Source organism: Camelus bactrianus, chromosome 7, assembly GCF_048773025.1.
Source record: "Camelus bactrianus isolate YW-2024 breed Bactrian camel chromosome 7, ASM4877302v1, whole genome shotgun sequence".
NCBI classification, from domain to species: Eukaryota; Metazoa; Chordata; class Mammalia; order Artiodactyla; family Camelidae; genus Camelus; species Camelus bactrianus.
This window is the reverse complement of record NC_133545.1, coordinates 39,686,169-39,710,707: the sequence shown is the minus strand read 5'-3', so window position 1 is coordinate 39,710,707 and position 24,539 is coordinate 39,686,169. Positions and strand designations below refer to the sequence as shown.

Here is a 24,539-nt window from a genome sequence, read left to right as displayed (position 1 = left end):
CCAGCCTCACTAACATCATAGTAGACAACAATGATTGAGGCTTCTGATCACAGCAGAGTGGAAACACAAATAATACAGCTGAATTTTTGACAAAAGTATATTTAAGTGAAAAATAGAACATCCTTAACAAAAATATAGATAACAGAGGTGGCAGATCTACGCTTTGAAATATGTTAAGAGGCAAATCATGCCCATCCAGCCACACTCCCACGTGTCCACAGATCCCACATTCCCGTGATATCAGCACATTAAAAGCAACCTGACAAAGTTCACCAAGAGCCTTAAAGCAACAAACATTCTTTGATCCATGAATTCTACACATAAAAATGTATTAAAGAGATATTCATTGTAGGATTCTTTATAATAACCAAAACACATAAATGCACTCATACTCACACACTCAAAATAAAAGTAATTATGGAACTTCCACAGATGGAGTATTATGTAGCCATTTAATATAATATTTTAATACCATGGGATAGTGGCCACAGGAATATGTCACACAGACCTCTTACTACAGGAATTTAATTGGCCACGGGCTTCAGCTACTACATTCTGAAAACTATTGCCATTTTTGCCCCAAGGCAATGTTTCCCATGGGCTGCTCCAAGCCAATGACTGAGGGCATCCCTTACTGGGGGACATGGGGCTCCAGTGATGGCTGACTTTGGCTCAGGAATTCCCTGACAGCCTCCCTGAACTTTCTTTAGGCTGCATGGAGATCTAGGATATTTCTACCCAACTTTCCTTCCCTCCCTCTTTCCTCTGGGAAGGAAAGAGGGAGGGGAGGAAGGAAGGGAGGAAGGAAGGAAGGAAGGAAGCAAGAGAGGGAGGAAGGAAGGAAGGAAGGAAGGAAGGAAGGAAGGAAGGAAAAAGGAGGCAACCATGCCCACTTTGGAGCACTTCATTAGATTGTCCTGAAGCCAGGAACATACACTACCTAAACAAGGCCTTACACAAATCCTTCAAAACTGGGATGTATCTGAAGATGTGTGAAGCTGTTCTCTGCCATATTCAAGCCTTTCATTATACTTTTACAAACATTTAAATTGGATAGAGGGTTCCTTTTTTGAGAAGATTCACATTGATTAACTGAAATGCTCTGCATTTTTTAGATGTTGCCTAAATCTAACTTTTCCTAATAAAATTCAAGCCAAATATTTCTCTATGTTTTCATCAACCAGAGCTGCATGGAAACTAACAGCCAATTCTAAGTGAAAATCAGTTTTAGATGTATTGTTCAGTATGGCTTATTTCTCTGAATCTTTGCATAATGGCACAGAGATGCTCAATAAACAGCTGATCAGTTAATTAAAATATAAATATTATTTGCATCACATTAGATTCAGAAGTTTGTAAGTATTTAAGTGGTTTTGCCTGTAAGCTTTGAGACGCCTGGACCTATATATTTACAGCTACAATGATCTGCACGCTTGCTGTATACATCACAAAGCCTGCTCAACATTTTAAAGGGATTATGTCATTTATTACTACCCTAACCAAATTACAAGGTAAATGTTAGTGTCTATTTCCTAGAAATTAAATTTTCAAAAGGTGTAAAGGGGCTGAGTAATTCCTAAATGTCACACAGCTAGTCAATGACTGTGTCCATATTCAAACGCAGGTCTGTCCAAGTTCAAAGACACACAGTATTATTTAGGCAACAGAACTAAGTACTCGTGATTATTTTAAAGCATCGATTTCCTTAGCAAATTTTGGAAGATTTTTTATTAAGAAGTCTAAATAAATACAAAGTGAAACAAAATTTAGATGATAAAATTCAGGTTTAAGAAGGTAATATAAAGGTTTAAGGTTTAAGAAGGTAAGATAAAGCAGCACAAGCGTCCCAAGATAACAAACAGCAAATATTTCAAAGGTACCTACAATATATTTGAACATTTATGTCAAGTAAAAGAGAGAAAGAGCAATAAAAATTTCAAATAGAGTATTATTTCTTCAAAAGAAACACACTCCACCTCTCCTCACAGTTCCCTTCCTGGCCTCCAAATCCCTCTCATGCCTTGTCCTTACCTCCAGTCATCTTTTGACAAGTTGATCAAAATATTCATTTCCTCGTCCTCTTGCAGAAGACGATAGGCTGCGCTTAAATGGTGATTTTCCAATACAGACCTATCGTTGTACAGAATAGCTGGGTCAGACCTGAACAGAAAGCCAAGCAAAATAATTTAGGATATTGAGTAGCTGAGATTTTTCAGATAACTCTCCTATGGTAGAAGGTATCATCTCTTTGTCCTATTCTAAGTTTATCCAATTAACTTTGCCCTCGTGCCATTTATATCAAGCAAAAAGCTAACGCCAACACTACAGATTGTCGATAGATGTACGTAGGATATTTTAATGTCAATATTGTGGGTGTTCTTTCACATGTGATATCCAACTTGAGAACTCTCTGGGAACTATTCTACAATCAGATCTCAATTACCTATAGTAGCGGTAAAGATGATTCTTTAAAATGCAGGTCATGTCAAAATTCCTCGTATTTTCTGGAATGATTTTTAATTTTACTCATTGAGAGAATATGTCTATTTATTTTAGTTGTAATTCTCTGAACATATACCACCTGGTGGGTACAGTTTACAAGTTCCTCTGTTAGTAGCTTGACCTTAAAATTTTGCCATGTGGAAGCCATACATGGGAAATTAACAGTAAAACATGTAAGGGTTATATGACAATTGTTAGTCGTTTTCTCAAAAAACATTCCACAGCTGAATGACACCAAACATAGGGTGGTATACTATCTTAATATATTTAATTTAATGAAACTTTAGATTATTAGAGCTTATTTGTTTCTCAGCAAGGAAGCTGAGTCCCAGAGATGTCAAGTGAGAGTTTGCAGAGCCCCACAGTGGCTAAGTGACAGGGCTGGGATGAAGGCAACGTCTTCTGACAGTTGCGCCATTTCTCCCGAAGATAACTTCCACCTGTCATTGGCCCAAATTTGGGATGTACCTAGCATACCTTTAAAGTGTTGGGCTGAACAGTCTGTCCAGCAAAGGACAAAGAACCTGGTCACAGATTTAGTTTTCTAAACAGGGATTTCACAGGCTGAGATGCTTTGGGTAAAATTCAGTTAAAGAAGGCTAATGTTCAAATTTCATTCCAGACCACTCAAGCTTACCTGAACCCACTGGAATTTTCCCACTCCTGGGGAGATAACACAAAACAAGCAAATCCTGAGGTGAAAGATTTAATCTGTTGAGTAAGTAAGGCATCAACTGATGTGTATTATGTGACATTAAGCTATTTTCCAACTCCTATAATTAAGCCATTTCCCTCCTGAGTTGTGACTGGTTTTGACACTGGTCTCCAGCCAACATCCATGTACAACTGTTCCGCCCACCTCTCTTTCTCCAGCAAGTGCTAGTCACCGCTGTCTCTGTCCTCACAGAAAAGGTTCCACTGGCAGATACCCATTAAACAGGGACGCTCTGTGGAATCCTTATGTACAAAGACCTTGCAACAGAACTACAGAAGGCTGCCTCCCAGCAGCCGAGACGACTCTGTGAGGAGACAGGAGGTAGAAAATGAAGCACATGGCTTAAGTCCTTTTGTCCGCTTCCATTCTTCTTCAAATCCCCTTCTGAACAGAGATCAGACGATATTGTCTTCTTTTGTGTGCCTCATAATTAAGTGTTGTCTTCATGAAATACATGTAGAATGACTTAATAAACACAAATCTATCTGGAATGTGAACCTGCTTTTTCAAGTGAAATCAGCAAGTATCTATTTAAACTCTCAACCCTCCCCACTATGTTCTTTGTCCCTGTCTTACCACCTTTTTCCAAATTCTCACTTCTTTTGATTCCTGTATCAAGACTCAATTAATCCCACCATCAGAGTCTCTCCTGCTCCACATCATTGTCTCAAGAGAAGCTACGTTCTTAGGGCAGGAGAAGGCAGATAAGGTTTTATCCTAAATGACAACTGACTGGTACTGTGCCAAGAGGAATATTAAGGATAAATCTACAGCATGGTAAGAAAAAAATTGATTAGTGATGTCTGTTACAGTCAAGAGGTTTGGAGGGAGACACTTGGACTCATATTTAACATGCCCTACAGAGGTCTGCATCTACCTGTGAAGCTCCTTACAGAGGATGCACGGTGGCCTACATGAGAACCTAGCTCCCCGGGCCCTGTGCCAGGGAGTGACACACACACTAAACAGAGCAGAGATGAAATCAGGGAGGATGAGAAGAGAGTCACCAGAACCTCAGAGGTCAGGGGGAATATGGCTCTGCTATTGTTAACATCAACAAAATCACTCCAACCCTCGCCCATCCTCACTGATGTAGTCTACGTGGTCTCTTTATGTAAACTGTCCCCCCTCCTATTAGAAATAGGTAGAGTAGGCATAGTACATACATACTTAAATAGCTAGCATTAGAATAGAGAAGACAAAATATCTATGTTTGACATGAATACCATATGAGAATTAGGAGCAAATGGTATCTTTAACTCTCAGCTTTGACTGAAGCTGTCCAGGCTGATCTCATGTTTATAAGTCCATTTTTTTTCAGAAACTCAAAGTAGAGCCACCATGCAAAAGCAAGGTGACTGCACCTTTCTGACTTCTAACCCCTCTTGCCTCTTCTTCAAGCATTTCAGCATCCTCACCGGGTCTGAATGTGGAAATTGTTGGTGGTTCCGGTGTGCTCATAGTCATGGATGGCAGCTGAGAAGATTATAGCAAAGATCTCCAGCTCCGTCAGCCAGTTCTGAAAGGGAGATTACAGCGCAATCAGATCATCTGTCTCTTTCTAAGACAAAGTCTTCAGCTTGCTGACAACACACCCACGCTGCTGCCTTTCCACCCTGCAGCTGGAAAGCTATCGCCGAACACACGTTTTCTGACAGACAGAATTTTTTTTTTTCTTCTGTAAGGAGACTGGAGGATGTGTGATTTGGAAACAGCATGCCCAGCATGGTTGAAAGAGCTAACTAGTAGTTTTATTATTTTTTTTCAAAGAAGCAAAAAAACAACAAACATGAAGATTTTAACAGTCTTCATTACATCCTCTGCCAAATTTCAAATAAAGTTCCTAAGTAGACACAGGAAAAAAACTTTAATTTCAACACAATACAGAGAACTAAGGGTAACAGAAAACCTAATGTCTACCCAGTGGAAGGTGGGTAGGCAGAGACAGATGGAAGGATGACACCTGGCCTTCTGCCTTGTGCTTGTTGATGTTTGAAGAGACCTATCCCCATCCACGCCTCCAAAACTGGCTGCGGTTCAGAGGTTCTCAAAGTGTGTTCCCTGGACCAGCAGAGTCAGCATCACCTGGAAGCTTATTAGAAATGCAAACCCACCCCAGTCCCACTGGATCCAAAACTCGGGGTTGCCGCCCACCAATCCGTTTCACCAAGCCATCCAGATAATTCTGACACACACTGGAGTTTGAGAACCACTGCTGTTTGAAGCTCCCTTAACTAACTTTCATTTCAGGGACTCTGTGTATTCACTGATGCCTCCCCTCCCTTCTGTAAACCACGCTGCCCAATGCCCACATGATGGAACATCCATGACTGTTAGCTCACCCTTTGGTACCCTCTGCTTACTTCTGTACTGCTTGACTTGGTGATTACCAGGTTCAGTGTGGTTTATTCCAAACCCAGTTTTGACAAATTGCACATATTATTATAATCATGTTACTAAATATGACATAAACCAATAAAATACAAACACAAAAATGGAGTTATGTCCATAGAACCTAAGTTCAATGCTTTGCATAGTCACTAAAAGAAATGCTTCAACATAGACGTGACAACAAAAGAGTAGAAAACAATCCTAACCCTTCAGGTTAATTCTGCACTCAGTTTTCTTCATAAGTATTTTAGGGTCCCATTTCCTTTTAAAGAAATGAAACCAGAAGTCTTAGACAAGGGTAGGGTTAATGTAGGACAGATATGAGTCCCTAAATTAGCAGAATTCAGAAAGCAGCCTCAAGTCTGAATTAAAGATTAATGAACAGAATATATTTATTTGATTTAATTTAACAAAATGATTTAAAAATGAACAAATCAATTTTTAATAATTCTCACTGTAACTTTTTTTTTCAATTAACTACTAATCTTGGTCATCTAAGTTTCATCTAAGAGACTTCTTGAAATTATTGCCTCTTTTGAGGATGGCTAAGGGAAAAATAAACTACATACAACCTATGGAAAAAAGACTCCATAGTGAGGGAAAGAATGAGCACGGAAATAACTCAGGAAAAAACTACACTTTTAAAAATGATTTCTAGCAGAATCCTGCATGAAATGTCAGGAAACATTTAGCATCCTTGATAATACATTTCAAAAATCAAATTGAAGTACCAGGAACAGAAAGACACGAGGAGAAAACAACATAAGATGAAAAAGTCAACAAAATTAAATGAACAAGAGATGAATAAATACGTGCAAATTGCAAGAAAACTAAAATCTATCCTGAAAGCAGCAAAGGGCATCCTCAACAGGGTTACCACCTAACAGGAACTCACTTTGTGTCAGACTACTTAAAGAAACTCATGCAACACACACAACTGCATAAAGGGAGGTACTGCTGTCATCCCCATTTTATAGATGAGAAAACTGAAGCTGGGAGAGGTTCAGTGTGGTACCCAAAGTCTCACAGCTAGTCCAGTGACAAGCCACACACTCTGACTCCAGAGATCTCACTTATAATCTTTAAGCCACTTTTCCTTTGGGTCAGTTCATATGTTTACTCAATTTTTCATGAAATTACATAGGTATGATTTTATATTACAAATTTTCTTGATATTTTCCATTCATATTTTTTTCATTTTAGCACTGTCTTTGTTTCCTTCCCTAATACCTGTCCCCACCCATCTGCCCCAACTCCCTCTATCCAGTCCCCTCATCGATGTATCTCTTCCTCCAAGCTCATGCCAAGTTAATTTAACATTCTAAAATAAGATTATGAATGGGAGACAGCGTACCACCTAAACAAATCTGAATCACAGAGCTTCAGCCTAGCCAGCAGAAGATGTCTACGTAACTACATAACCACAGTTCTCACATTACAAATATCAGTGTGACTCCCCTCCTTATCCAAATATACTGACAAAATCCTATCTTAAGTGTAACCTACTTCTAATCAACCAAAAACAACAAATGATTAAATGAGCACACAACAAACAAGAAACCATAATTTAGACTGGGCTGAGCAACAATGTTGTTGGGCATTTTCAGAATGAACAACTGAGCAAGTCCCAGGGGCAAAAGCTGATTCCTCAGCAGTAAGGAAATGCTTCCCTATCGCCGAGCAGGAGTGAGGGTTGAGCAGGGCCCTGGGATGACAGGCATTAAAAGCCAGGGTGAGAACACAGCAAATTCAGCAGTCAGTGAAGTTTACGTGCAAAAAAGCAATACGGTCAACGTGCCAATGAGAGGGCCAAATGAGAGCAGAGAGCACAAATAAAAGAGAAGTAAGAGCTGTACTTTTGGACTGGAATATCCCTATAGGATGTACAGACAATACAGAGTTAGAATCCTTATGGCTTAGTGGTTAACTGAAAGCAGAAGGGCGGGAAGATGTTGCTGTCAAAGAGAACAATGCATTAAAGATGACCTCGGCACCCCTAGCCTGAGTGGCTGAAAAAAAAAGGTGGGTAGTGTTAGATGGCATCATTAATAGAAACAGAGCAAGTGGGAGAAGCAATTTTGAGAGAAACTGGATTTCACATTTTCATATGGCTCAGATTTCCTTGCCTTTTTCCAAATTCATTACTGTGAACCCAGAAGATTTTATGACAACCCATAAAGAGTCAGAAAGTTAAGTTCCACATAAATTTTATTCCAGATTTATCAAAGTATAACAAGGTACAAGTCACAGATCCTAGCCTCCAAAAAAATAAGCAAAAGGAAAATTAATGGTTTCTTGCCTGATAAAAGCAACGAAAGGGCCAAAGGATAACTTTGGAGTTTGGAATCTTTTTAACTCAAAAGCAGACTGGAGCTTGGAGTCTGGTTTATATCTATTCAATCAAGTCTTCAATTTAATTCTGTTTAAGGAATTTCTCTTAGACATGAGCAAAAGATTCAAGCACCTTCCAGGCATCTAAGTTAAGCAGTAATGAGTAATATAAACAGACTACAATGAGTAATACTGTTGATGTTGAGGCCCAGACGTCACTTTATCAATAGGATCTTTTGATTCCCTATGTCTTACAGTTTATAAAACTGAAATGATTTCAAGTATTTTTTCCCACTTGGTTTGTAATGAAAGGTTAGAGTAACAATATGTTTGTTCTCCATTCATCGGAATGCTTCCTACTGTTTTTGTAAGCTTGCATTGAAAGAAGTTTGTTTTGAGCTGCATTTGCAAGAGAGTAGGCAGGAAGTAGTTTCTACATTTAAGAATTATTCTGAATATGGCCCCGAATTGATAATGAAAATTCAGTGGCAAATGAGATCATTTTAAAACAGTATGCAGGATATCATGATCACTGGCTGCTATGATATAACATCTATGTTAATGATAACTTGTATTAGCATGAAGGCTTGGGAGTTTTTCCAGAGGGCTAAAAAGGCTGTGTATGATTCACCTTTATGTCTCCATAGTACACGGTACACAGCAGGTACTAACTATATATAATATACAATAATATGACATAGAACTATACACATAGATGAATTCAGAGTACACATTCACATCCATTTTGGTCCTCACCACAATACTTTGAAGTACACATGAGGATCCTGAGGTGTAAGATTATCAAGGGCTCTTTCTTTTTGCTACCAGCATTGCAGAAGCATGGCTAAATATTTAAACACATGGCCTCAGAAGTCAGACTTGTCGTGTCCTCACATGGTCTTTCCTCAGAGCACCTGCATGCCTGTGCCCTAATCTACTCTTCTTATAAGGACACAAGTCATATTGGCTTAGGGTCCACCCATACGACCTTATTTTACCAGAACTTCCTCTGTAAAGTCCCCATCTCCAAATACAGTCACATTCTGAGGCACTGCAGTTTAGGACTTCACCACAAGAATCTGGTGGTGGTGGAGGGGGTTGGACAAAATTCAGCCCATGACCAAGACATTCTGACAGGACAATCTTCACTCTGTGACTGAGCTTCCTCCTATTTTTCTATGGACTTTGTGCCATTTTCTAGTTGATTTATTTATATAATCTGGATCTTAATCTTTGCTCTCTCTATATTTTCCTCATATACTTACTTCATTGTGATGTTTTTTTATTCCACAGAGAGTTTTAATGTACTCAAAATAATCAATATTTTGTTATATAACTTTGTGTTTCAATGCTTATTTAAGAATTTCCTGTTTCAAGGCTGTAAACATATTCTTATATTTTCTTCCAGTTTGAGCAAATTTTTAATTTTTGTACTCACTCACATCTTTAATTCATTTGTCTGATATTTGGTGAGTGATTTTTAGTAGAACAAAAACATTATGTTTTTTCCAAATGAACTGTCCCCAAAACATTTTTTGAACTAAGTAATCTTTCCTGTTTTCTATAGACAAATCCTCACCTTCTCACCTGCAACTCTGTCTTCATTATACTCCGGTCCATGTTCCATCCCCACCAAACCACCGGGACTGCTCATGACAAGGGCACCAATGACTTCCATGTTGCCAAAGGCAGTGGTCACTTCTCTGTCTTCATCCTACTCAACCTTTCGGCATGTCCCATACAAGTCACAATTCTCTTTTGGGGCACTTTCTTTCCTTGGCTTCCATGGCCCCACACTCTCTTGAGTTTTGTCCCAATGTTACTGGCCACTCTTTTTTAGTTACTGTTGTTGCATTTAATTCTTTACCCTCATTTAAACTTTAGACTGCTCCAGGACTCATTTCAGAGTCCCTTCTACTTCTCCATTCATACCCTCTCTTTAGATCATCCCATCTGGTTCCATGTCCTTAAATAATGTTGATACGTTCATGATTGCCTAATCTGTGTGTCCATCCCTGACCTCTCCCCAGAACTCTAGACTCCTTTAGTTTTCTTCCTGCTTGACATCACCACACTGATATCTAATAAAGATCTTAAACTCAACACGTCTAAATCAGAAACCTCTTGACCTTTCCTTCCCCCAAAGCCTGCTTTGCTATCAGACTGTCATCAACCCTGTTTATCAAACCAGAAATCTAAGATATACTCTCAATTCCTCTCCTTAATATCTCAAACCCTATTCACCATTCAATTCCTTTAACTCAACCTCAGAAACAGATTTTTTGTCCCTATGTCCCAGCAATGTCCTTCCTCGTCCAAACTACCACTATCCCTCCAGGAGACTCTGCACTACTCTTCTAACCAGCTGCCTCGAGAGCCATTCTCCACAGTAATCCTTGTCAAATCTTTATCAGATCACCTCATTGCCCTGTCTAAAACCCTTCAGTGGCCTCACACTGCACTTAGAATCACCCTGGAACTCACTACCCAGGCCTACAAAGCTGGACTGTCTCGGATTAAATCTTACCTCCGGAGAGATGCCTTTCCTGATTATCTAATAAAACTCCCAGTTTTCCCTATGTGGGCGCCCTATTTTAATTCTCTGCAGAACACTAGTGATACTTTCTTGTTTACTTTTTCATTGGTCGTCTATCTGTAATCACCCACTAGAGTGTAAGTTCTGTAAGAACACTATTGTATTCTCATTCTATAAAAAGTACCCGGCACATAATTAGGGCTCAATAAAACTCTGGGTTCAGTTTTTCAAACTCTAATACATTCCATTAATGTATTTTTCTATTTTTGTACAAATACCACACTGTTTTTTATTACTGTAGCTCCAGCAGGTATTTTAGTATCTAGTATAGTAAGAACTAGCCCGCCACATACGTTGTCTTTTTCAAAACTTTTTTTCCTAAGGTTGTTAAATATCTAATTTATGTAAATTTCAGACTCAGCTTATCATGTTTCATGTTAAATCCCACTGGTATTTTTATTGGTATTGCTTTGAATTTACAGATTAATTTGAGGAAAACTGACATCTGTTTAATACCGAGGCTTTCTATTAAAAACATGGTTCATTTCTTCACTTATTTAAACATTATTTTTGTACCCTTTCATTTAGTTTCACAGTTTCCTTTTCATTAATTTTGAAGTTCTTTGTGGGTAATTTATAGATTTTTAAAAACTGTTGGGAAAGTATGTTTTTCTATTATACTTGTTAATTTCCACTGTACAGGACGACTATTTTATCCATATATTATTGAGATCTTTTATTTGATCTAATAATTTATAGTTGGTTTTTTTGTTTGCTTGTTTTTTGGAGGAGATGATCAAATTATTTTCACAAGATGCTTCTTCAACTTTTGTAGATACCATACTGCACTGACTGAGACCTCAGAAAAATGCTCACTCGCAATATAAATGCGGGCATCCCTGTTTTGCTCCATGCTTTTATGGAACCACCATTAACTATAACACTTGCCTTAAATTTCTGGCAGAAACCCTCTATGACATTAGCATTTAAAAACAGCTCTTTAAATAGTATTTTTAAGAAGTCAGCTTTACAATAAAGGAGAAATGAAAACCAATGAGAGAGGTTTGTGGAAAATCTCATGAAGTTTGAATAACAATAATTCTTAACTGTTGAGCTTCTGTTATGAAGCAGACAGCACACTTCATATTTTTGATACTTTATTTCTACTTCCTACCTGTGCTTCCTAACCCTCACCATACTTCTACAAGACAGAATACTTTCCACCATTTTAGAAATGCGGAAATCCGGGCTCAGAGATTCAAGCGATGTATCATAGGTCACAAAATCTAGTAAGTAATTAAGCGAAGATTTATATCCAACTACATCTAGCTCCAGAGCCCACACTCCTCCCACTGTATTCCGAATTTAATTCAGTGAGATATTAGACCAAGCCTTCTGACATGCCCTTGGAAAAGATAACAAATGTGTATTGGGTTTATGGGCTAATTAATAACCACAACCAAAGAACGTCTATCTTGACGTCAATTCTGAAGAAGATTTCTGAGTGAAAAGTCATAGAGACCTAGCTGTTTGTAAGTAACAGCTATATCTTTAAAATGGATGGCTTGCATCAGGGCAAAGAGGGCAAAGGCATAGATTACCAAGTTGAATGGGTTTGTTAATACAATGAATTACAGAACAGAGATTCAAATACACCTAAAGAGCTAAATGCTGGAGCAAAATAAGCAAGAAAATTCCAAACGGCTGGAGGTAACAATTGACTCTAAGGTCCAAAAAAATCAAACACACATAAATAGGATAAGAATAACCACAGCCCTTGGGAAAAGGATCTACTGGTTTAAACCAAAAGCTAATTATATACAATATAGTTGCTAAGTATGGATATCACTGTGATTGACCATAACAAGAGATTAGTGGTATCACTGTCCATATCTGGAAATACATTTTTGGTTACAGAAATTATACTTAATTTGGCCATAGCCTAGTAAGGATGCAAGTCACTACCAGATGTTTCTTTCATCAAGTCCAGGATGGAAAAACATTCAATGGTAATAAATGACCCCAAGATTTTCCACGACTGGTTGCACTTCTTGTGGGCTCAACCTCATCAGAACAGAAATAGTCTCCAATTTAAAAAAAAAATCGTCATCACATCTTTTGTGTCATCTGAGTTCCTATCTGTACTTACTGCTACTCCCGTCTTATAGAGGAGGTAATGCACAGTCTGTGTGACGTCGGCAGCATGCATTAAATTGTGATAAGGATTTTTGTGCTTGCTGTATCCCACCTCCAGGGCCTCCACAAAGGAGACAAGTGCAGAAATGGGAATCTGAAAGAGAGTGGCAAGGTGAGTTAGCTAATGATTCTGCAGCTCCGAGTAAGGATGCAAACGTCTAAGGCATTCTAACTGTCTCTTTCTGAAGGTGTAACATATCGCATGAGGAAATTAGAACTTTCCAAAGTTAGTTAAAAAAAAAATCACTGAACAGGTTATTGGATAATTTGAAAATCTAACAGGAAGTCCCTGGTCCACCCGGCAAATTGTTCTTTGTTCTTCGCTTCAGAGGCCCAGGGTAATGACACAGGATCAACTTAAAAAAATTAAGGGCAAAAGGGTAGGTGTTCATTTATTTCTCAGGCAAAGGCTGGCGTCTTTATTTCTTGAGAAACAAATGAACACATACTATGCAGCATCTCATTTACTTGCGGGAAAACATAAAATACACAAAGATCTTAAGTTATGAAATGATTGCACAGCAAACACAAGCTGCTGCCTTCTGAAAACTGCACCCTTTAGGAGGAGAGATTGTGTACACTGGACAGGTGAGAAAGAAAACAAAGCAAAAAAAAAAGTGATAGTCTGTTCTACGACAGAAACAAGCTGTGATCTTGTGCTTATTACTTGGCAATTTATTGTTGGCGCCTTGCAATTTGGAAAAATGTTTCCAATTAGCCTAGCTGCTTTCTGCCTCAAATATATATAATACACATGCCTTCTTTTTCTATGTGACAGAAAGTGAACAACTGCAAAATGCATGTACAAAATAAGGAGACTTGGAAAACACTCGTTGTACTCATTTTCTAGATCAATTCCTTGGTTTAAGGTAAATTATCGAGCACAAGACTGGGGGAAAAGGAAAGGTGTGTTCCAGGAGACTAAAAATCACATTCATAAGAAAAAAATTAGGAAAACACTACTCTCGTGCTTTGTGAGAGTATCATCTTCTTCTTCAGACACATTCTTCCATATTTACTATTTGTGGATTTAAAAATTTAAATACAGCCTTTTAGAAGTGAGAGATTAATTCATTATCATTTGTAAAAATGAAGATCCAATGAAGCTGGGTTCTCTGGGGTGTTCCTTGGAGATCTGTGAGCCACTGAAACGCTAGGTAAAGGTGTGCATGTGTGCATAGGAGACTTCTTCTGAGGAAAGGATCTGGAGCATCCACCGGATCTTCAAGCAGGTTTCTGATGCAAAAGAAACTAAAGATCATTGCCATAAAGTGTTTATGGCTATGCAAGAAATACACCCCCAAATGTACAGTCTTTAGGAAAGTGATAGAGAGTCATGCAGTCCAGAGAAATCAGTATGTTATATAGAGAGAGACCTAACTTTTCTGGAGGCTCACCCACATGATGAGAGAAGTGTGAGGGTGTGATAGGACAGACGCCAGCAGATGAGAGCACAGGCTCCCTTGAGAACCTGCCCCACCTTCACAGTCTGTGCAACTAGAAGACTGAGGAGGGGGAACACTGGAAACCATTCACGCTCTGTACTTAAAGCTGAAGAATTAATTTGAAGCATGAATGACCGGGAAACACCAATGATTTGTCACCGATGATAAGTGAGAGTATGTGTCTGAATTTGAGCCAAGTGTCCGAAAGAGAAGTCTGTGGAGACGACAGATGTGTGCTGTGTCTCCATTACTGTCCCCTCGCCGGTGGTGGTCATGAGCACACAAAGTCTGGCTGAAATGAGATCTCAGGCTGCCAGCTGTGCTTCTAGGAAGACTGGCATCTAAATGGGCAGCTCCAGCCTCTCTCTCCCCTGCCGATGAGCCCACCAGGCAAGGGAATAATGAAAAGTCTCAACACAGAGGAGTTCGTGGCAGCGGCTGTCCAGATGATGCTTCCCACGTCATCCAGAGCAATTTTCAGTCTATATTAAAAGGATTCCTTTGGTCTTAGCCCAAGAGTCATGCAAGGATGGACAAATGTGTGCAGTTCTTTTTTTTTTTTTTTGATTAGACACTGACCTTGAAACGGCTGATCAGATCATAGCGTGTCAGTAATTCATAGAAAATGAATTTCAGTGCATGATCTCCGCTGGCTTCATTGAGGGAAAAGACATCAAAGGACCACTTGTCCACATCCTACAGGGCAGGGTGGAGAGAAAGAAAGCATTAGTCGGCAGCTACTTACACAGCCACCAATTTCCCTACTTTGCAGTTGAGCCTGCAGCCCTCACGTGCAATTTCACAGCCTGAGACTCTAATACCCTTTCAACTCTCAGACTTTTTCCAATCTGGCAGTCCTATATGGCGTTTACTGATGAAATATTAAATAGCCTTATTAGTAATAACAATAGCTATAACTCATGGGGTGTCTACCATACACTAGGCACTATGATCAGTAATAAATATACAATTTATCCTGAAGACAACTCTTAGTGGTAGGCATTATCAGTCACACGTCACAAATGAGAAAACTTAGACGTTCCTAATTTCACTGAGACCCATGGAGAGTAAGCGTTAGGGACAAACGTGGGGCCAAAACACAAACACATGTTCAACCGACACCTAAATTCAGGTTCTTTCCATTAACTCTCCATGACATCTGCTGAATTCCAAAATTTTAGTGGACTTCACAACAACCTAGGGTGTTCTCTACTCTAAATTTCCTCCCAGCCCCTTGATACTATCTACTTACTTCCTCTTAGTCTACCATTGAGAATGTTAATCCACTTAAAAGTGTTCAGAAACATGATACAGACTACAAAATAATGTGTCATTTCAATGATCCAAACTGCTGAGCTGAAACCACAGGGCAAGCCTTCATTTCGCAAGACAGAAAAATGCTACCCCTTCTTTAGTCACTGATCTGGGGACTGAGTCCTCAAATCTGTAAGTCACTTTACTGAAAAAAGTAAAACTAAGAGCTAAGCTGGACACTCTCCTTACATACTGTTCTTGAAGTTCAAAGCCTTATTTGTCTATAAATATCTACTCCAAAATATATGTAAACATTGTCTGATGTGTCTTTGATTTATTACTAGCTATTTGTGGGCATTATAAACAAAGGTGTGTTTAAGTAATAATTAAAGCAACAGTCATTTGGTTTCTCAGCATGTTAAGAGTCTCACTCTGAGCAGTTAAAGAAAGGGTACTGCCCTGAGCATGATAATAAGGACCCATGTGAGAGAGACCACAATGAGTCCAAGCTAGGTGTCAGACGGTCCCCTGGAGGAGACCTTGATTCTCAAGAACTGCTGGCCCGAGTGACTGCCCCTCAGCCCTCACTGCATTCCGACATCACCTATCCATCCAAATCCTGTCCCTCTCCAAATATCCCAACCACCAAGACCACCCAGGACAATCAAGGGCCTCTCCCATGGATGCCAGGCCACAGGAAAACCAAACTGAATACAGAGAAAGCCAACCCTTTCCAAAAGGGTTTCAAATAGATTATTTCAATTCACACTTAGTGGTAACCTCACCTCAGCCTTCAATAATTTCTCCTCCACTATAATAACCAAAGAAATAACCACAAGTATTGAGGATGTTTCCTGTGCCAGGCACAGTGCAATGTGTTGATGCACATTTGTAAACCCTCACAACCCTAGAAATCAGTATTACCTTTCCCAGTTTCACAGATGACAACCTCAGAGAGATGAAAAGAAGTATCTAATGACACTGGGTAGCAGAACCAAGGAAAACTTCACTGACGCTCCCTAGTGATACCATAACTGACAGATGACATTGTAAACTCAATGAATACATGCTGTGACCCAGGCCACACAGCCCTAAGTACCCCAATAGGGCCTAGGCCACAGACAGTGGGGCCATTTAAGATTAACTCAAGACCGAAAGCTTCACTTTGGCAACTATAATTGGCATTGCCATCACATCCATTGTCTGGCCATTAGTCCTAAAGAAAAGTCCACTGACAGCTCAGCAGGTAGGAAAATACTCTGTCCTATCTGACAAGTTTTAATCCTTTTCATCGGAATAAATTAAAAAAGAGAAAGATTCTCTATCACTAGAAATGAAGAGATTATCATAGTAAAAGAGTCAAGATTTATTCTGAATATTAGGTCTTGGAGAAAGGGAAGGATGAATAAATACACACAGTGAGATGGACGTTCTCTCCAGCCCCTCATTTTGGGGAGGCCGTAGCTGTGAGTCTCAAATTGTGTGCTCTTTAGAACCGCCTGGGGTGCTCAGAAAAAAATGTTGATTTTCTGGTGGAGGACTCTGCAGAATCCTGGCTTGTGGCCTGGGATCTGCATTTTAACAAGTACCTAATTTAACTGCCTTAAACTATTCTGCCTTTTTTTTTTTTAAACTAAATTTGGCCCAAGGACCATTCCCACAGAGACACTGTATGGACTTCCCATCAGTCTAACATGAAGCAAGCCTGATCCTCCTCATTTCCTCCCACTTTGAACTTGGAGTCTGTCCAAGGTGTCTCTTCCTGAGTCACACAACAGACGCCCTTCTAAAGAACAGCACAATTCTCCATTTCCAATAACCCTGCCTTAGAAGATTAGAGACACAGCACTCCAAATCAGAAGCCGGTATTTACTGAATGGAAAAAAAAAAATGAAAAGAACAAAAATGCAACATATTTCAAATTTAGAGATTGGTGGTGGTTAATTTTTCTCTTCCTTAAATGTTATTTTATGCCATGTTCTTACATTAATCATAAAAGTTAACATGACAGTAGCATGATGATTATTTTATTGAATTGTATTCTCTCGGGCTTTGGGGAAATTTTCCGTAATAGAAGAAAACATTCGTGATTTCATATAAATTGCTGGCAGTGGAGCGGAAATAACCTTTTTCTAACAGGCATTAGGTTAAAAAAAAAAAAAAGAATCTGTGTCATCTCTCCAATTTCTAATTCACTTCCAATCCACTGCAAATAAAACCAGAGTCTAGGGAGGCAGAAAAATATTACATTGTAAAAAGGTCTTGAACTTCCTCAGTAAACAGGGCACAGAGCCTAGAGAAACAATAGCTCACTTTCTTTGCTCATATCAGCAATAGTGTGGAGAACGGTAGCAATTCAGAGTTAATACTTATTCTTGGTCTGAATCATCAAGGTAACTTCCCCCTCGGAAAGACAACATGTGTGCCTCTGAGAATTACTTTTCCTTAGGCATAAAATAACAATTTATGCACACCGCAGGTTGTTCCATATTTCTGCAGTAATTTTGCATAGAAAAGATGCTCCAATTTGAAAGAAATATTTTCATAAATTTCTTAGTACCGGTATAACCATCTGTATTTATATTCACGATAAAGGAAGAAATTAAAGATAAAAGACGCTTTTAACGTTCCTAAGACTTTCACTGAATGTTTCAGGTTCAGTTAGGAAAATCAATGTAATTTCATAGTGGGTGTTATGAAACATCAGATCTCATGAAGTGATTTCACAGATTAAATGGGAAATGTTGCTGTAAATTACACTGATGTATTGGGCATTTGAGTGAGGGTTGAACAGGGAGGAGAGAAAACATGTGTCTTCTTGCCATTTCCTTCTTGAGCACCCTTCCTGTTCTAAAGATAACTGAAGAAGAGCTAGAAAATGGAGAACTGAGAAGCTGAAAATATAGGGTCTCACAAATTCAGTTAGTAAGTACCTCTGAGACAAGAGAAAGGGACTCTGAAATGTATCATCAAAATGGCCCTCAAGGGCTCTTTCTTGACATTAAATTGATCAAGAAGCACTTCCATTCCCGATTCTGTGAATAGGGAATTTAAATTATCTTCCGAAAACATCATCAGGGAATACACTTTTCAGGTTTTAGAGAAGGACAACAATAGCTTTAACCAAAGTCAGAAGGCTGGGATGTCCCTGAACAAGCGGATATACTCCATGTGCAGCCGCCAGGCAGTGTCAACCAGCTTAGTGATCCTGGGCCTTAGCACAGACCCTCCTTCAAATCCAGAAGCTAAATCAGCTTCAGCACACCTGGGATACCCGCAGCCCAGTGAGTCTGAATCAACACACACCTACAGGAATATATATCCATTTGGGGCTCTTAGGGATATTCTATACAACTCTAAGAGCTTGTTGGATTGGGAGTAATTCTGTAGGATTTAGCCCCTTTAAATTCAAACATCTGTAAGTCTTCCCATGGAACTTCTGGGCTCATTGAGAGTCTTGGGAAAACAGGATATAAAAGAGGATGAGGGCTCTGGGGGACATACTATCTTGCAATAAAATGTTACTGAGAGCTTATTATGTGCCTGGAACTCTGGTATCAAACCTTAGTTCTTATCTCTGTGGGGTTTTTTTTTTTTTTTTTAGTCTCACTGAGCCTTAGTTTCTTCATCTACAAGATGGACATAGAGTATATAAGCAAATAATGGCAGAATTATGATCACCAAAGATCCTCTTATTATTGAATATTTATAACCAGAATAAATTTGATCTCCTATGGCTAAAGTCAGATTCTCATAATGCCAGATCACTGTACAGATCACTAAACTACTCCTGAGGCGGGAAGCCCCATAAAAAGACCGGCGGGACCCCCAGGCAGGGCCACTACTCTCCTGCCAGCACCATCTGGTTCCTTGACCTGGGGGCTCTATCTCACTTTTTGCCTCTGAAAAGGCTTGCTTACTCCTAAAATTCTATTGGTTCCCTGAGCTCACTCCTGATTGGTTATTTCCCTCACTCCTGATTGGTTATTTCTCTCCCTCCTGATTGGTCTATTTCTACAAAGCTTGTTCCTAGTTGGTCAACTTTTGTTATACTTTATTTGCATATCATGTTGCAAAGTGTAAGCTGGCAGCCTATAAAGGCCTGTGTAAACCTACAGATGGGGTCCAGATCTTGGAGAGTTAACTCCTCTGGGCCCGCTGGCTTAATAAACCTGAGTTCTCCAACTCTCCGAGTGCTGCTTGGTCTCTCGCCCGGATCCAGGTTGCTATCACAACTGAGCTGTAACACTGAGCTATAACACTGAGCTGTAACACATTTTTCCGCAACACTCCAAGGGAACAGAAAGAAACAAAACCCACAATGAGTTCGATTAAAAAAAAAAAAGACTATACAAAGACGGAAACAATAGTGATACTGTTAGAATAGATAAGAAAAAGATAATGAAAGAAAAAAGTCAAGAATGACTGGGAAAAATGTAAATGAACTGTAAATGAAAACCTCATTTTCTAACACAAAATTTAACTGTACTTTTTATAGGGTATCAGGCACACTGTAAGAACTTTTCATTAGTATTACCTTTAATGCTTCGATAACAGCTGGTGGGTAGCTCAGTCCAACCATGTTTGATGTCCGTCTATACATTCTGGAAAAGTAAGAGGGGGAAAATGCAATATTATATCTTATAGAGAAGAATTAGCAAGCCACAGACTTATACCAAGTATTGACAGTTAGGGAGAAGTCTGGTCATCTGATGACCCAAAGAACCTAAAATTTCTTTTACAGCCTTTTTCATAGTTTCTCAAGTGGCCCAAGTGTTAAATTCAAATGAAATCAAAGCAATCTCAAACATGTAAACCATTGGAAACAAAAAAAATTAAGTCTGTGTGTCCCAAATTGGAAATTAAAATTATTAAAATAGGTCTCCTCTTCTACTGGAAGTGAATTATAGTATAGCGTGGACAGTATGTAATGCAGTCCTTTAACTTGAATAAAGAACTCCTATGGGCAACCCATTTAGAAGAGTTTGTTCTTTAGAACTGTCAAAAACTAGAGAGAAAAATGTCCCAGGTGAACTTCGAGCCGGCCCTGGCATTTCTAAAATGTGTAATTGTGTAATAAGGATTGTAGGAAGAATAAATTGATTTCTGGGGAAGGGGGGCAATTTAATTTCAAACAGCAAAATGACTAACAAAATTGGAAAGTGTCACAGGGAACTCAAACCCCTTCATGAATTCCTCTGTGGGTCAATTCTCAGAGCGTCCCTGATCTGTTCCAAATGTAGATACCAACCAAATACGTCAAAGGATAATGAATAAGATAATGTCCTTCTTTTAAAATTAGAGACTGAACTCAAACTAAATCTCTAGTTGAAAAGAATTCTGAGCAAAGGCAAAAGCTTGCCCTAATGATGCTACAGAGAAAACAGATATGCTTTTGCCATCTCTCATTCAAGACTATCTGTTTCCACCCAGAATTTTCAGCATTTATAGATACCAAAACCATACCAAAGCAAAACTTTCATTTATAAGAAACCAGTGTTCCTTTTGCTGCTTTGGTCACTGGAAGGCAGCCGTCTTTACCTCTCCACAAATATCCCAGCCTGCACTGCGTGGACAATGCTCTTGAACCGCGGCTTCTCCTCGCTCCTCCTGAGCATCATCCCCATCTGCCGCGTGAAGGTGGAGGCCAGCCAGTCCCTGACCTCAGAAGGCACTGCGTCTGACTGAATGTCACTGAGTTCATCCTCCGTATCCAGGAGTCGCCTGAACCCAAGAAACACAAACAGGACACTGAGATTAATTCTGAAGTTAGAGCTCTCTGTTCAAAGCAGTTGTTCCTTCTCGCCACCCCACCTGCAGACAACAGGTGTGAAGAAACCAAAATAAATTGGTCACCAAAAACATCCAGCACCTTTTTGCAAAGCTCGTGAAAGCCCACCATTTGTGCTTCAGGATGGCTTTCTCTACCAGACTGGACAAAAACCCAAAGGAATCAGAGAAAGTCAAATATACATTGTCTCAGGCTCTGTGGGTCTCAGACCCACTGCACTCAGGAGCATCAAGTATCTTTATTCCTAGAAGACTTGTGGACTCTGAATGGAATCTAACTAAACCTTTCATTTAAAAATGCATTCACAGGGAGGTTTATTTCATAGATGGTCACGTCGCATTATATTGTTTTAAAAATAATGGCACTTAAAAACGTTGCTAGAGACAACAATACTGTATTATAAACTTCAAAGTTGCTAGCAACCTAGATCGTAATTGTTTCTACCCAAAAAAATAACAATTATGTGATGTGATCTAGGTGTTAGTTAACACTATGGTGGTAATCATATTGTAATACATAAATATATCAAGTCAACACATTGTACACCTTAAACTTTCACAACATTGCATGTCAATTACATTGCAATAAAAATAAATTAAAAAGAAAAATAGAGACTTTGCAAAGTATTGCCAAAATCACGCCAACCCAGTCCTCTGAAGTAATGAACCCAAGTGATACCAACTGATATTCTCCCTAGTTTGACAGGATTGTACAGAAACTTAAATGCCTAATTTAAGCAAAATTTCCAAAATAATGCAGTTCTGTATTTGAGCACAGTGATTTCAGCCATCCGTCAGGTATGCTTAGCAGATTTTTCAAATGTGTTCCTAGGTCAGACTAGAATGGAACATAAATAGCCAAAAGTTACAATAAAACTTTAAAAATTGTATTTTATACTTATATTAAGCCCTACTAAAAATGAGTAAAAACAGGTATCTATGAAAAGGGTGTTTTTTTTTTCTTTAGACACATCAGTAGGAAGGAAGGGGAGAAAATGTAAATTTGGGAAAACCATGATATCAAATTTCCTTAAATTAGGAACCAAGCAAGTCACCAAAAACTAAGTCACACAATTCTTAGATTACTGGGAAATCCTTTCCAATTGGAATTTGACACAGCAAAGTAAGACATCACAAATATTAACAGAGCAGACTGAATTAGAAAAAAGAAGAAAAGCCTTTCATATTTACCATTTCAACCTTTTTCAAAAGAAAAGCAATTTTGTTACTTTTCAAAAGCATTTAGTAACTGGAAGTGCTTTAATATTTATGGATAATTCAAGTGGAGTCAGCTAAGAAAGTCAGTAACAGACCTAAGTACTGAGGGAGGAATACTGGGTGTTTAAGTACAAATGCTTCTCCATCCCTTCAGGAGCCTCCACTTACAGATAGAAATCATGAATTAAAACATGAACATAATTTTTAAGCCGAGATGAATAATATACAACAATTCCAGTGGAACTCTAAATTTGATTACAATTCTGGTAAGATTTTTAAAAATTACTTTTCCTCCTCCTCCATTATCTCACTTCATTGTCATAATGGGCACATGGGATCAGTTCAATTAGCTCCTTTTATAAATGAGGCGGTATGGAGGTTATGTGATGTCTAAATCCACCTCATTTGTGGAAACTAAAGCTCCAAGCCCAACCATTTGAATGCTACCTCCTACATGCCATGAGGGACATTTCAGAAAAGCCAAATAACAGAACACTTACATCATTGCACTAACTTCTTGTCATTTCAGCTTACCTGGTTTCATCAATGTATACGGATTCAAGCACTGTGGCTGCATATTCCAAGTTCTTCTTAAGATCTACCACGGAAGCCTCCCCTCTCTCTAACTGTTTGACCAAAGACCGTAACCTAGTGGGGAAAAGGCACGATTCAATGAATAGAGGAAACAAGAAATAATCTTACAATTTAGAATGACAAAGTTTACAGTCATTAAATAATTTTTTTCTATTCCAATATATCTGAAAGGAAAATACGAATTTAACAACAGAACTGACCAGTATTTCCCAGAGGAGCAAGTTATAAAATAAATGCAAACACTTTTGCCACTATGAATCGAGAACAAAAATGTTCTCGTCCACCAGGCACTGACCACCCCAACACTTTCTAACAACCTTTTATCTTTCTAAGGTTTCCTAAGTTATCAATAATTTTGCCTCTTCTCTGATTTTAATGTTTTTTCCTTTTGGTCCCAATTGGATGTAATAAAGCATGACCAGCAACATCACCAAACACTGCCTGAGATTCTGCTGTGTTGAAGGTACTTTTTCAGCTGTGACCACAGAGAATACCAGTCCCATGGCCCACGGGTGCTCCAAGACAGGTGAGCAGATTTGGACCACCAAAATACCCATATAGAGCTACACAAGAAATACATGAAGGTAAACTCTTTCATTGGGCAGGAAGAAGTTCTCTAGGGGCAAGTAAATAGTCTAGTTTTCTTTCCTTTTCTTCCTTTTTTTTTTTAAGGAGGATGGATGATAAACAAAGGTACTGAGGACAAGACCTTCCACACTGCTAGTCAAGAGTTTCAGACATTATCAGAGAAACAATAAAACATGTTCTCCTCTTACTTATACGAACATTATCCCCACAGAGAAGGACTTAGTATATATGAGAGCAATAAAATGCCACTAGATTATCAAAGTCCAGCAACTGGGAACACCGTAAACACCACAGAGATCAGGAGATAGGACAACTCTTCAGGCTGTTTGACAGCCAGCAAAGAATGGAAACTTTGAAGACAAACTTGAGTCTGAATTCTACTTCTCAACATATTACCTGTGCAATACCAGACAGGTTATTTAACTTCTCAGAGTGTCAGCTATTAAATGAAAACACAACCACCAAATTTCCTAGGTTGATATATAGATTAAATCAAATTAATATTGATGTACTCACATCAACCATGTGACCCACAACTTTTTTTCAAACTTTATTGAATATAATTGACATATAACATTATGTAAAGTTAAGGTATACAACGTGGTGATCTGATACACAGACAGATTGCAAAATGATTGCCACAATAAGGCTGGTTAACACATCCATCACCTCGTTTTTTTAAAAGGCAATTGTTATCATTATTGTCATTGTTGTTATTCAGTGACCTTGATTATCAAAAGTAACCAGATGAGAAACATTCTACAGGATACTTAAGGTTATTATCAAGTCTTTATTTCCTAAGGCTGTTCCTACTTTCCTGCCTTCAAAATAGCATTCATAAGAGAGCACAGCTCAACCCACTTCTTGGTAAAGCATAAGCTACTCCCCTCCAGGTCTATATGAAAATGATCAACAATAAGAAGGAGGAAAAACTCAGGATCAACCTTAAAAAGTAGCCAAGAGGGCAGCCATACCAAAG

At 38.8% G+C, this 24,539-nt stretch overlaps 1 protein-coding gene across 11 annotated transcripts in view; it reads right to left on the bottom strand.

Moving 5' to 3' along the window:
• Positions 1-24,539, bottom strand: part of PDE1C (phosphodiesterase 1C) — a 437,096-nt gene that overhangs the window by 80,946 nt on the left and 331,611 nt on the right. For all 11 annotated transcript variants that reach the window (XM_074367275.1, XM_074367272.1, XM_074367270.1 and 8 more), the window contains 7 exons: positions 22,913-23,026; positions 20,912-21,094; positions 19,908-19,974; positions 14,696-14,812; positions 12,625-12,765; positions 4,636-4,736; positions 2,032-2,160 (listed from right to left, as the gene is read on the bottom strand). In XM_074367275.1, coding sequence (XP_074223376.1) covers positions 2,032-2,160; positions 4,636-4,736; positions 12,625-12,765; positions 14,696-14,812; positions 19,908-19,974; positions 20,912-21,094; positions 22,913-23,026 — 852 coding nt within the window. The remainder of the gene's footprint in view (positions 1-2,031; positions 2,161-4,635; positions 4,737-12,624; positions 12,766-14,695; positions 14,813-19,907; positions 19,975-20,911; positions 21,095-22,912; positions 23,027-24,539) is intronic.